The sequence below is a fragment of the Macaca nemestrina genome, chromosome 20 (genome assembly GCF_043159975.1).
Source record: "Macaca nemestrina isolate mMacNem1 chromosome 20, mMacNem.hap1, whole genome shotgun sequence".
Taxonomy (NCBI): domain Eukaryota; kingdom Metazoa; phylum Chordata; class Mammalia; order Primates; family Cercopithecidae; genus Macaca; species Macaca nemestrina.
The window spans coordinates 10,215,000-10,229,410 of NC_092144.1; the positions used below are offsets into that span (position 1 = coordinate 10,215,000).

General features: G+C 51.5%; 1 protein-coding gene across 11 annotated transcripts in view; it reads left to right on the forward strand.

Annotated features, from left to right (window-relative positions):
• The window catches only part of LOC105474181 (dynamin 2), a 108,873-nt gene that overhangs the window by 32,959 nt on the left and 61,503 nt on the right, over nt 1-14,411 (forward strand). For all 11 annotated transcript variants that reach the window (XM_071086618.1, XM_011728697.2, XM_011729153.2 and 8 more), the window contains exon 2: nt 10,237-10,310. In XM_071086618.1, the coding sequence (XP_070942719.1) occupies nt 10,237-10,310 (74 nt within the window). The remainder of the gene's footprint in view (nt 1-10,236; nt 10,311-14,411) is intronic.

Here is a 14,411-nt window from a genome sequence, read left to right on the forward strand (position 1 = left end):
AGATTGTGTGAGGCCAGAAGTTTGAGACCAGCCTGGGCAACATAGCAAGACCCTGTCTCTGCAAAAAATAAAAAAAATTAGCCAGCATGGTGGTGTGTTCCTGCACTCCTAAGTACTTGAGAGGCTGAGGTGGGAGGATCACTAGGGTCCAGGAGTTCAAGGCTGCAGTGAGGTGTGATTGTGCCACTACACTCCAGACTGGGCAATGTAGGAAGACCCCATCTCTAAAAAACAAATTAGCCAAGTGTGGCGGGACATGCCTGTAGTCATAGCTACTCAGGAGGCCAAGACTGAGGTTTGCTTGTACCCTGGAGTTTGAGGCTGCAGTAAGCTGTGATTGTGCTGCTGATCCAGCCTGGGCACAGAGTGAGACCCTACCTCTAAAATAAACAAGGCTGGGTACAGTGGTTCACGCCTGTAATCCCAGCACTTTGAGAGGCTGAGACAGGCGAATCACCTGAGGCCAGGAGTTCGAGACCAGCCTGGCCAAAATGGCAAAAGCCCATCTCTACTAAAAATACAAAGAAATTAGCCAGCTGTGGTGGTGGGCGCCTGTAATCCCAGCTGCTTGGGGGGCTGAGGCAGAAGTAAGCTGAGATTGCACCACTGTACTCCAGCTTGGGTGACAGAGCAAGACTCCATCTCAAAAAGAAAAAAAAAAAAGTTAATAAAATACTTCATTGTCTATCTCCTGTGTGCCAGCCCTACTCTATGCTTTGGAACACAATGTTGGAGGATCCCGCCTTGGGGAGCTGAGATGGGGGTGTGGGGTCTGTGCGTGAGCCAGAACAAAACACAGCTAAGTGACATTTAGCGTGTATGTTAGCGCTATAGAGAAAAATGAGGCATGGAGGGAGGAGGGGACAGCGTTATGGATGGGGGTGAGAGAAGTCCCTGAGGAAATGTCATTCGAGTGGGATCATTCTGAGCTTGGCAAGGTCACCCTGTCTTAGTGACCGGGAAACCTAGACCAGAGAGGCCGGGAAGCCCACCCAGGGTCACACAGGGACTGGAACGCAGGGCAGCCTGGGGGCACAGAGGGCACTGTAGCAGCAGCAAAGGGAGAGGAGAGGAGTGGGCAGCTTTCACTACTCTCAGAATGCGGATGGGATCAGGGAGGAGGAAGTAGATGACGGGGGCTGGAAAGTCACTTCCCGCTAAGTGGCCGGTCGGTGTTCCCGGCAGAGCTGCTTGGGAGGCGGTTTCTGGAAGGTTCCAAGTACTCCTGCTGCTGTGTCCCAGAAAACCTGTAGGGCCAGGCCCTTCCTCACCAAGCTCCTAGGAGATTTCTGGGGGGCTCGTTTTGGAGGCAGTCCAGGCCGAGGACGAACGTTGCTGCCCTTCGATGCAGCAGTCTGGGAACTTCTAGAAGCAAAATCGGATGAGTCCCAGGGCTCCTGGCGCCCTCAGCCTGGCATGCGAGGCCCTCTGCGCCTGCCCTGCCCTGTCCTCAAACTCTCCCCTGAGAGCTGCGTCTCCGTCGCCCAGGCTGTGCCCTCCTGTGCCTGACTTAGAACTGTTAAGAAGAACGCTCAAAATTGTAAGGAAATTGAACACTAGAACAAAGGATTTTTATTTTTTTTTTTTTTTTTGAGACGGAGTCTCACGCTGTTGCCCAGGCTGGAGTGCAGTGGCGCGATCTCGGCTCACTGAAAGCTCCGCCTCCCGGGTTCACGCCATTCTCCTGCCTCAGCCTCCTGAGTAGCTGGGACTACAGGCGCCCGCCACCGCGCCAGGCTAATTTTTTGTATTTTTAGTAGAGAAGGGGTTTCACTGTGGTCTCGATCTCCTGACCTTGTGATCCGCCCACCTCGGCCTCCCAAAGTGCTGGGATTACAGGCTTGAGCCACCGCGCCCGGCCGAACAAAGGATTTTTAGCAAAGCCATTTTACTTCTGCACAGAGGGGTGCCTCCTTGGCCAGTCGCCATGAGAGCACACCTGAACAGAGGGGCGCGAGAGCCTTTATTCCTGATGCAAGTCCTGCCCCTGTACCCTTTCCCCATCTCAACTAATTTTGGTTGGCTAAACGTTTGAGTGTTTTTAGATAAGGCGGGCACATAAAAGAGAGAGGGAAGAGGAAGAGGTGTCTGTAGTGAGCAAGAAAGTTAGTCTTCTTTTTAAATAGGGGAAGGAATGTGAGCTGGTGCTGATAACGCCTGGTACTGGGGCGTGCCTGTGCATCTAACAAAGGCAGAAAGGAAAAAGGCAAAACAGAGTGGTGGGGGGTGCTATGAATGAAAACACTGATCAGGCTATTCGAAGAGAAACCTCATCATATCCCACACTACCAATACCCCAGGCCCAGAAAGTCGCCTTCTCCTGCGTGTGCCCACAGCTCTCTGTGTTCTCTTGGGCATCACTCCCGTCCTGTGTTCTGAAGCTGTGATTGTCCCTTGTCTGTGCTGGGCACTGGTGGCGTCCGGAGCATCACCATTGTCCTCATGGTGCCTGGCGCCTCAGACACAACCAAAGCAGAGTCACAGGACAGCACAGGCAAACACCAGAGGTTCAAAGCCGGGCCCTAGCTGCAAGTTACTGGAGGGTCCGCCTAAGATGTGTTCGCTCAGAAGGCCAGGTGCCCTGGTGGTTAGAGAGCTCAGGCCCTGTGGCTTCAGTCCATTTTCATGCCACCCCCAGATGCTGTGTGACCCTGGGCAGGCCCCCACCCTCTGGGCCTCATATGTATCTGTAAAATGGAGCCAGCAGACCCATTTTAATGGATCTTGTCATGATTAAATGGGTTAATAGGCAGGTGCAGTGGGGTCATTGTAGGGATTTCAAGACCAGCCTGGACAACATAGTGAGACCTTGCCTCTACAAAAAAATGAAAGTGGCCTGGTGTGGTAGCTCACGTCGGTAATCCCAGCACTTTTGGACTCCATTGCACTCCAGCCTGGGTGACACAGTGAGACTCTGTCTCTTAAAAGCAAACAAACAAACAAAACACTTAAGGTGGTGGTGGGTGCTTATGATCCCAGCTACTTGGGAGGCTGAGACGGGAGGATTGCTTGAGCCCTAGAGTTGGAGGCTGTAGTGAGCCGTGACCTTACCACTGCACTCCAGCCAGGGCAACAGAGTGAGACCCTGTCTCTATTTAAAAACAAAACAAAAGAAAACAAAAAGGTTAATAATCCATGAAAAGTTTTCAATGCCTTGCTTGGCACAGAGTCAGTGTTGAATAGCTATTAGCTACTCTAATGTTTTGAACTCAGTAATGCGTGCGTATGATGCGGAATTCAAAGATGTCAGAGAATATGCCGTGGCTCCTGCCCCACCAGGCCCCAGCCGCCCCGGGTCCTGTTTTGTTTCTCTTTGGTTGTCTTCATCACAAAGTACAGACTTTCTTCTGTACCTCTTCCCTTCCCCTTCCCCTTCCCCTTCCCCTTTTCCTTGCCCCCTCCCCGTTCCCCTTCCCCTTTCCTTCTCTTCTTCCTTTCCTTTTCTTTCTTCAGTAAAACCGATCAGTACCAACCTTTTCTTCTTTTCTCACTTAGTACACTCAGAAGGGAGTTACATGTCTAGAAAGGACAGGCTTTTTCTTTTTGTGTGTCTATTGCTGCATTGTGGCATGGATAGGCCATAATTTATATATAAATATACTTATTTTATTTTATTTTGTTTTTTTTTTTTTGAGACGGATTTTAGCTTTTTGTTGCCCAGGTTGGTGCAGTGGCGCGATCTTGGCTCACTCCAACCTCTGCCTCCCGGGTTCAAGCGATTCTGCTGTCAGCCTCCCGAATAGCTGGCATTAAAGGCGCCCACCACCATGCCCGGCTAATTTTTGTATTTTTAGTAAAGACAGGGTTTCACCATGTTAGCCAAGTAGGTCTCGAACTCCTGACCTCAAATGATCCACCGACCTCGGCCTCTGAAAGTGTTGGGATTACAAGTGTGAGCCATTATGCCCAGCCATATGTCTTATATATAAGCTGATTGAAAATCTGTGTTTTCTTTTTGAAAATATAGGTTGAATGTAATTTAGGTTGAATGTAATTTATATTTAACTAGTCCCCTGTTGCTGGGCTTTAAAATTCTTTGAGATCTGAATTTTTCATGTCATTGAGAAACTAACAGGATTATAACAATTCCGTGGGCAAATTTGTCTACCCTGTACTTTTGTGTCTGAATCTTCACAGACATGTTCTCCTCGACTTGTGACCTTTTTCTGAGATTTCAGTTAGATATAGTAAATCGCATAAATATATATATATATATTTTTTGAGAGACAGAGTCTTGCTCTGTTGCCAGGCTGGAGGACAGGGGCGCAATCTCGGCTCGCTGCAACCTCTGCCTCCCAGGTTCAAGTGATTCTCCTGCCTCAGCCTCCTGAGTAGCTGAGACTACAGGCACCCGCCACTTCGCCTGGCTAATTTTTTGTATTTTAGCAGAGACAGGATTTCACCATGTTGGCCAGGATGGTCTTGATCTGCTGACCTCGATAATCCGCCCACGTCAGCCTCCCAAAATGCTGGGATTACAGGCGTGACCCACTACACCTGGCCAATCGCATGCATCTTAAACATATACCTTGATTTTCTTTTCTTCTTCTTCTTCTTTTTTTCTTTTTCTTTTTTTTTTTTTTTGAGACAGAGTCTCCCTCTGTTGCCCAGGCTGGAGTGCAATGGCAAAATCATGGCTCACTGCAGCCTCAGTCTCCTGGGCTCAAGTGATTCTCCTGCCTCAGCCTCCCGAGTAGCTGACACTACAGGGGAATGCCACCATCTGCAGCGAATTACTTTTTGCTTTTTGTAGAGACAGGGGCTTGTTATGTTGCCCAGGCTGGTCTCGAACTCCTGACCTCAAGTGATCCACCCACCTTGGCCTCCCAGAGTGCTGGGATTACAGGTGTGAGCCAGTGCTCCAAGTTTTGATTTTCTAATAAGTGATTGTACTTTGGTACCCACTGGCTAGATCAAGATGCAAGTCTTCTTCATGGTGTCAGACAGTCCCTCATGCCCCTTCTAGTCCATTTCCCGAAAGGGAACCACTACCCTGATTTCTATCTCCAGAGACTAGCTTTGCCGGTTCAAGTTCAAGTCCACCCTATGACTCAGCAAGAGAAACAAGGACATGTGCCTACAAAAGGCGCATATGAGAATGTTCAGAACAGCTTTATTTGTAATAAATTCAAGCTAGGAAGACCCCGGATTGCCATCCAGTGGTGAATGGACGAGCAAACTGTAGTCCATCAGTGCAATGTCAGTGCAATGGACAGATTCAACCATGAAAAGGAATGAACGTCAGACACACTAAGCAGACAGGATGTCTGTGATTGCATTACAGGCTGCTCCTGTGTTATTTTATCATTGATATCTTCCATTTGCACACTTCAAAAATAGTCATTGAAAAGATGGAGCAGTGGCACCGTTGTGAGGGGCACGTGCTGTCACTGCCGCTGCTGGTGATTCAGTGTTTAGCCAGCACCGCATGCTTTCTGAGATGCTGCATTTGTCTTTTTCTGTTTTTTTGAGACTGAGTCACTCTGTCCCCCAGGCTGGAGTGCAGTGGCACGATCTCGGCTCACTGCAGCCTCTGCCTTCTGGGTTCAAACTGTTCTCCTGCCTCAGCCTCCCAAGTGGTTGCGATTACAGGCGCCCACCACCACATCTAGCTAGGGTTTTTTTAAAATTTTGTTTTGTTTTGTTTTGTATTTTGTATAGTTTTTGTTTCTGTTTTGAGATGGAGTCTCACTGTATCACCCAGGCTGGAGTGCAGTGGTGCGATCTCGGCTCACTGCAACCTCCACCTGCCGGGTTCAAGCCATTCTTGTGTCTTAGCCTCCCGAGTAGCTGGGACTACAGGCGTGCGCCACCATGCCCAGTTAATCTTTATATCTTAAGTAGAGGCAGGGTTTCACCATGTTGGCCAGGCTGGTCTCAAACTCCTGACCTCAGGTGATCCACCCACCTCGGCCTCCCAAAGTGCTGGCATTATAGGCGTGAGCCATCATGCCCGACCTGAGATGCTGCATCTCTGATGTGCAAGATACGAAGTGTCCCTGCCTCTCAGGTTCCTATCTGTGAACTAGGTGGCCTGGAGCTCTGGGAGGGCCAGTGCCAAGGCTACATGTAGTGTTCATAGGGTTAATCCCCTGGGACAGCCTGGTGTCTGTGACTACTGTGAAGGGGAGACAAGGGGCCATGCTAAGAGGTGACTTTGGGCTCTGTCACCTGTTTGGGGGAGCCCCCTCGCTGTTTCCCTCGCTCTGCTCACTCCGCCTCCCGATTGATATAGCTTGCTCCCTCAGTCCCCTGCTCAGAGAACCCTCTCCAATTATCCCAGTCCCTAGCTCCTCTTACCCCTGCAGTGTGTCTTCCTTGCACCCACCCGGTCAGAATGTTGGCACCAGTGTCACCAGCACCGCCCAAGTGCTCAGGAGCCAGTGACAAAGGTTCATTCCTCATGCAAGCCATGAGCTGTGACATTGTCCAAATCTCGTATCCTCTTTGTGCCTCAGGCTCGTCATCAGCCGAATGGGAGGCTGATGGAAGGGGAGTACAGCTTAGGCATCAGTGTGAACTGGGGCACGTGGTGTGACAGGCCTAGTGCTTGGCTGGCAGGGCCCTTGGGCTCTTTGTCATCCTCAGGAGTGTGGCTCGAGGACCCCGTAGCATCCCAGGCCTGCAGAGCTGACTGTGCTGCCTGTGGCTGCAGAGACAGGATGCAGATGCCAGAGCCCGTCCCCCAGGGCCTTGCAAGTATCTGCAGGGTGCTCCCCTCTGTCTTGCCTCCTCCCACCCTCTTGGCTCTTCTCCATCCAGCCTGCCCTCAGGTTGTGACCATCCACCTCCCAAACCACCCTGGAATCTGCCTAGGGCCTGTCCACTGCCCTCCGTGCCCCTGTCTGCCATCTCCCTGGTCTCACCCCTGTTGTCACTCACCTGAACCACAGCTGTCACCCCCACCTGCCTCTTGCTCCTGCCCTCTCCCCTGCATCAGTCAGAGAAGGGTTTTAAAAGCTTACATTTGTTAATAATCTGGCTAAAGCTTACATTTATTGTAATCCATCCCTAAATCCCAGCTGGTAGCCTTGCTCTGACAGGGATGACCAGCCTCCTCCTCGTAATCCCCAGCACCGCTACCCCCAGCCCCCCAGCGCTGACCACTGGAGGCTGCTTCTAAAACTTCAGCCCTGCTCTGCCAGCAGCACCCCGTGGGGGCCTTCATAGCCCTGTTGCCCATGAAGATCCCTTTTTTCATGCAGTCCAGGCTGCAAGCCCCCTGAGGGCGTGGGCTGACTTGTATAGTCACTGCTGTGTCTGCACCCAGCCAGAGGAGGCGCTGCAGAAGTGGTGGGACAGCCTCCTGACTGACAGGCTGGAACCCATCGTTCAGGGTGTGTGGCAAGAGCACATCTCCCCCCGACTCCACCCACTGGGTAGTACATTCCCAGGAATTTCCAATGCCCAGCCCCAGCTGAGAAACAGGTCTCCTGGAAGCCTCCAGCACCCCCATCAGGGGTTCCCAGCATGGGTAGGGCCACCTGCCGCCGGGAATGGCTGTAGTGCTAGTGGCACTCGCTCAGGGACCCAGGATGCTGTCTGTCTCGTTCCATACAGGACACAGCTGTACCATACCAATTGCCCTGTGTCCTGTACAAATTTTCTTTTTTTTTTTTCTTTTTTTTTTTTGAGACAGAGTCTCGCTCTGTCGCCCAGGCTGGAGTGCAGTGGCGCAATCTCGGCTCACTGCAAGCTCCGCCTCCCGGGTTCACGCCATTCTCCTGCCTCAGCCTCCTGAGTAGCTGGGACTACAGGCGCCCGCCACCGCGCCCGGCTAATTTTTTGTATTTTTAGTAGAAACGGGGTTTCACCGTGGTCTCGATCTCCTGACCTTGTGATCCGCCCGCCTCGGCCTCCCAAAGTGCTGGGATTACAGGCATGAGCCACCGCGCCCGGCATCTGTACAAATTTTCAACAATCCAGACATTCATCGAGGTGCAGAACCTGTTTGAAATTCCCTGTGTCGGCCAGGTGCGGTGGCTCACTCCTGTAAACCGAGCACTTTGGGAGGCCAAGGTGGGCAGATCACCTGAGGGCGAGTTTGAGACCAGCCTGGCCAACACAGTGAAACCCTGTCTCTACTAAAAATACAAAAAATTAGCCAGGCATGGTAATGCATTCCTGTAATCCCAGCTACTTGGGAGGCTGAGGCAGGAGAATCGCTTGAACCCGAGAGGCAGAGGTTGCAGTGAGCTGAGATTGAGCCACTGCACTCCAACCTGGGCAACAAGAGCGAAGCTCTATCTCAAAAAAAAAAAAAAAGAAAAAGAAAAAAAAAAAGAAAAGAAAAATTCCCTGTGCCTAGAACCTTTCACCATTTTGTATGAAACAACAGAATTTCCTTTTGAGGCTTTTAATGTACCCCGAGCCTACTGTTTCTACTTCAGTGCTCACTGGGAAGCTTTCGTTTTCCTTTCTGAGTGTACAGGATGTCTTCCTGTCTTCCTCCTTGCTGGAATCCTGGTGTAGTCACGGTCAGTTGGTGCAGGCTACTCCCTATGTCTTCTGGGGTGGTTGTGCCTGAGTCTTTTCCATTGTGAAAGACATGGAATTGATCCATCCATCCACCCTTCCTTCCTTCCTTCCTTCCTTCGTTCCGTCCGTCCGTCCGTCCTTTCCGTCCGTCCTTTCCGTCCGTCCGTCCGTCCGTCCGTCCTTCCTTCCTTCCTTCCTTCTTTCCTCCCCCTCCCTCCCTCCCTCCTTCCCTCCCTCCCGTCTGTCCCTTCCCTTCTTTCCTTGATGGAGTCTTGCTCTGTTGCCCAGGCTGGAGTGCAGTGGCATGATCTCAGCTCACTGCAACCTCCGCCTCCCGGGTTCAAGCGATTCTTCTGCCTCAGCCTCCTGAGTAGCTGGGATTACAGGGGCGTGCCACCACACTTGGATAATTTTTGTATTTTTAGTAGAGACGGGGTTTTGCCATGTTGGCCAGGCTGGTCTCGAACTCCTGACCTCAAGTGATCCACCCACCTCGACCTCCCCAAAGTGCTGGGATTACAGGCGTGAGCCACTGCACCCGGCCAGGATATGTATTTTTCTTAAACAGCTCTATTGAGCCGGGTGCAGTGGCTCACGCCTGTAATCCCAGCACTTTGGGAGACTGAGATGGGTGGTCATGAGGTCAGGAGATCGAGACCATCCTGACTAACACGGTGAAACCCCGTCTCTACTAAAAAATACAAAAAACTAGCCGGGCGCGGTTGTGGGCGCCTGTAGTCCCAGCTACTCGGGATGCTGAGGCAGGAGAATGGCGTGAACCCGGAAGGCGGAGCTTGCAGTGAGCTGAGATCCGGCCATTGCACTCCAGCCTGGGCGGCAGAGCGAGACTTCGTCTCAAAAAAAAAAAAAAAAAAAACTGCTCTATTGAGTGGTAATTTACATTCCACGAAATTGATCTATTTCAGAATTAATGGTCTTTAATCATTTTACAGCCCTTGTTTTTTTTTTTTTTTTTTTTTCCCTTCACACAGAGTCTCATTCTATTGCCCAGGCTGGAGTTCAGTAGTGCAGTCGTGGCTCAGTACAACCTCAGTCTCCTGGACTCATGCCATCCTCCTCTCTCAGCCTCTCTAGTAGCTGGGACCACGGGTATGGGCCACCACACCCAGCTAATTTTAGTTTAGTTTAGTTTAGTTTTTATAGAGATGGGGTCTTACTGTCTTGTCCAGGCTTTTACATTTAATTTTAGTAAACATCACCTTAGTCCACATGTGGAACATTTTCATCACCCCAGAAAGCTCCTTCCCCTCCATTGGCAGTCACCCCCTGTTCCCACATCCCCGTATCTACTGCTCCGTCTCCTGCTTCTGTAGATGTGACTTTTCTGGACATGAAACACATCGTATTTTGTCTTCAATAACTTTCCTTGTATTTTACCCATATGCATGTGGCATCGTGTTGATTTAAAACATATAGGAAGTGTGTTGATCTCCTGGGTATGGGGGAAATGTAACAAATACATACCAGGGAATGGGCCCCCTGGGAGTGCTAGGGGTGGGGCAGAGCCTGCCAGAGGGAAAGGGTTCTGGTCACCATGACATTCCATGCAGACCCTCCTGAGCTCTTCAGACCTCAGGACTCTCCAAGACCAGAGCATTCCCCAGGGCCCAGCCGAGGTTGGTGCCTTTGCTGAGGTCACCCAAATTGCAAGACAGAGTTGCTCCACCACATGTGGTCACACTTCCTGCCCCTCAATCCGGACGCGTGAGTAATTTCTGTCCCTTTCCCCTCTCACAGGGACTTCCTCCCCCGCGGTTCAGGAATCGTCACCCGGCGGCCTCTCATTCTGCAGCTTATCTTCTCGAAAACAGGTAAGGTGGGGTGGCCTGAGGTTCAGCAGGAAGTGGATGTGGATGTGTGGTGGCCAGGAGGAACTGGTGGCGGAGGGTGGAACTTGGGTCCTGGCCTGTCATTGGACATTGAATTCACATGGTCCACATGTGTGAGGAAGTTGAAAAACGGCTCAGTGAACACTTACACACCCACACTGCAAGCCCTCAGCTGTGACCAGAATGCCATTCCAGGTGCCATGTGTGCTTTCTTTTTTTTTTTTTTTTTAGACAGAGTCTTACTCTGTCACCCAGGCTGGAGTACAGTGATGCGATCTCGGCTCACTGCAACCTCCGCCTCCTGGGTTCCAGTGATTCTTCTGCCTCAGCCTCCCAAGTAGCTGGGATTACAGGCGTCCGCCACCATGACTGGCTAATTTTTTTGTATTTTTAGTAGAGACAGAGTTTCACCGTGTTGGCCAGGCTGGTCTTTTTTTTTTTTTTTTTTTTTTTTTTTGAGACGGAGTCTCGCTCTGTAGCCCGGGCTGGAGTGCAGTGGCCGGATCTCAGCTCACTGCAAGCTCCGCCTCCCAGGTTTACGTCATTCTCCTGCCTCAGCCTCCCGAGTAGCTGGGACTACAGGCGCCCGCCACCTCGCCCGGCTAATTTTTGTATTTTTAGTAGAGACGGGGTTTCACGGTGTTCGCCAGGATGGTCTCGATCTCCTGACCTCGTGATCCGCCCATCTCGGCCTCCCAAAGTGCTGGGATTACAGGCGTGAGCCACCGCGCCGGCCCCATGTGTGCTTTCCATATGTCATAGATAAACCGATTCTGCTGAACCCTTTCAAAGTCAGTAGCAGACATGGCGACACATCCGTCCTTCACGCCCCAGTGCACCTCCCCGTGCAATAAAGACACCTGCCTACACAGTCCCAGAATCATACCCCAGAGAAGGAGTCATTCCTGCATGTCACCCACGTCCCAGTCCCTACTCAGCATGTCACCAGTTGTCCCCCAGATACCTGGCTGGTGTTATAGCTGCTCTACTCAATCCCATCCTATACTCTTTTGTTATCTCTTCTTCACTTTTCACTAAAGCAGCCTCCCCATAATCACTTTTTTTTTTTTTTTTAAAGAGACAGCATCTCACTCTGTTCCCCAGGCTGTGCAGTGGTGTAGTCATAGCTCACTGCAGCCTCGATCTCCTGGGCCCAAGCAATCCTCCTGCCTCAGCCTCTTGGGTAGCTAGGACTACAGGTGCACACACCACTATACCCAGCTGATTTTTTTTTTGTAGAGATGAGAGTCTCAGTATGTTACCCAGGCAGGTCTTGAACTCCTGGCCTCAAGCAATTGTCCTGCCTGAGCCTCCCACAGTGCTGGGATTATAGGCATGAGCCATCGTGCCAGCCCTCCACCACTGCTTTTTATTTTTTATTTCATGTATTTATTTATTTATTTTGAGACGAAGTCTCGCTCTGTCACCAGGCTGGAATGCAGTGGCGTGATCTCAGCTCACTGCAACCTCTGCCTCCTGGGTTCAAGCGATTCTCCTGCCTCAGCCTCCCGAGTAGCAGGGACTACAGGTGCGTGCTACCATGTCCGGCTAATTTTTGTATTTTTAGTAGAGATGGGGTTTCACCATGTTGGTCAGGCTGGTCTTGATCTCTTGACCTCATGATCCGCCTGCCTGGGGCTCCCAAAGTGCTGGGATTACAGGCGTGAGCCACCGTGCCCAGGCACCATTGCTTTTTAATCAGACTTTGACTTTTAGGGAGACCCAGCCTGTTGAATATAGTATGACCTATGTGTGGATTTTTTCCTGTTCTTTCCCTCCCTGGTCTCAGTGTATTTCTATTCTTCCTACCCGAGGCTGACGTGAGGTGGGTGTATATCCCAGCTGTAAACCCCCTCGGGCCTCCTTGGGAAGGATCTTGGGCTAGAGTGTTGGGTGTTCAACACTCAGTTTGTGTTGATGTCTCCTTGTGGCCCTTTTAAACACTCTCACACTGGGAAGGCAGCTGACACACACACACCCATTCTACAGATGGGGAAACTGAGGTTTAGCCAGGTTGCCTGCCTTTCCAGCGGGCCCCAGATCTGGGGCTTGCATCCAGGCACATCTGACCTCAACGCTGGCTCTCAGCTTGGCCTCCCAAGCCTCCTCATTTCATCCTCTGGTCCCGCCCAACCTGGCGAGAAGGTGTAGCTCCAGTGAGAGACAGCAGCCGATTGGCCCGCCACCTCCTCTTTATGAGCTCTGCCATTTTGTATGCCACCGATGGGCCAATGGGCTGCCACCTCTGGGTTCAGGCGTTCAATCAGCTGTGCCAGTAATGGGCAACCCCAGAGTCCTGAAAGTCACTGTGGAGATCAGTCTTGGTAGTTTTCTGTTTCCCATTGAGCAGGATGGGGGTCAGATGTGCAAACTGCATTTTTATTTTATTTTATTTTATTATTTTATTTATGTGTATATTTTTTTGAGACGGAGTCTCACTCTGTCACCCAAGCTGGAGTACAGTGGCGGGTGATCTCGGCTCACTGCAACCTCCGCCTTCCAGGTTCAAGCGATTCTTGTGCCTCAGCCTCCTGAGCAGTTGGGACTACAGCGCGAGCTACCACGCCTGGCTAATTTTTTGTGTTTTTAGTAAAGACGGAGTTTCACTATGTTGGCCAGGCTGGTCTGGAACTCCTGAGCTCAAGTGATCTGCCCACCGAAGTGCGGGATTATAGGCGTGGATTATAGGCGTGAGCCACCAGGCCCGGCTGCAAACTACATTTTTAATGAGTCCCTGGTGATGCTGCTAGTTCCTGGCCACACCACTGGGAGAGCCTGCCCTGCTTGGTTTAGGCTTGGAGCGGAGACTGCCCAGGTTCCCAACCCGGCTTCTAGGGAGGGACCGCCACTGTATTTCCTGTCTGGACAGTGATGACAATAACACCACCTTGTTAACCTTGAAGAACACGTTATTTAATACATGTCGGGTCAGAGGGGAGAGAAGCAGGCAGAGAGCCTTGGCCAGGAGGGAGCACAGAGCGCAGACCTGCCCAGTGCCTGACCCAGATGAACGATGATGGGTTCCTGATGTCTGTCCCCACCTTACAGAGGAGGGAGCCGAGGCTTCCTGACCACTTGCCTTAGGGCACATGGGAACATTGTCTCTACTAAAAAATACAAAAACCTAGCCGGGCGAGGTGGCGGGCATCTTTAGTCCCAGCTCCTCGGGAGGCTGAGGCAGGAGAATGGTGTGAACCCAGGAGGCGGAGCTTGCAGTGAGCTGAGATCCGGCCACTGCACTCCAGTCTGGGCGACAAAGCGAGACTCTGTCTGAACAAAAAAAAAAAAAAAAAAAAAACCCACCCTTAAGCCAACTCTTGGGGGAATGTGGCCTTAGGCCAAAGTGTGACTTGACCAGATCCCTGTGGCTGTTGGTGGAAAAGGGACCACAGGGGCCAGTGCTGAGGCCCGTGCCCTGGAGGAGGCCAGGAGTAGGTGCTGGAAGGGGTGGGGGCAGGTGGGGGGTGGGTGTGGCAGCTGTGGTAGAGGTGGATACATAGTTGCATCCTGTTGGGCTGATTCAAAAGAGAGTTCCAGGGGTGTCCCACATGGGTGGGGTTCTTTCCTGCCTCCCAGCTTGCACCCCTCAGCCCCGCCTGATCATGGCATTTTCAGTCTCACTCTCCGTTTTTTGTTTGTTTGTTTGAGACAAGGTCCTGCTCTGTGGCCCAGGCTGGGGTGCAGTGGCACGATCTTGGCTCACTGCAGCCTCCACTTCCCAGGTTCAAGCAATTTTTCTGCCTCAGCTTCCCAAATAGCTGGGACTATAGGCACATGCCACCCAGCCTGGCTAATTTTGTATTTTTAGTAGAGACGGGGTTTTACCAGGTCTGGCCAGGCTGGTCTTGAACTCCTGGCCTCAAGTGATCTGCCCACCTTGGCCTCCCAAAGGGCTGAGATTGCAGGCATGAGCTACTGTGCCTGGCAGATTTTTAAATTGAGATGAAGTCTTGCTATATTGACCAGGCTGGTCTTGAACTCCTGGGCTCAAGTGATCCTCCCATCTCAGCCTCCCAAAATGCTGGGATGACAGGGGTGAGCCCCTGCGCCCGGCCAGGCTCCAGTCTCTTATTGCTCCAAGTA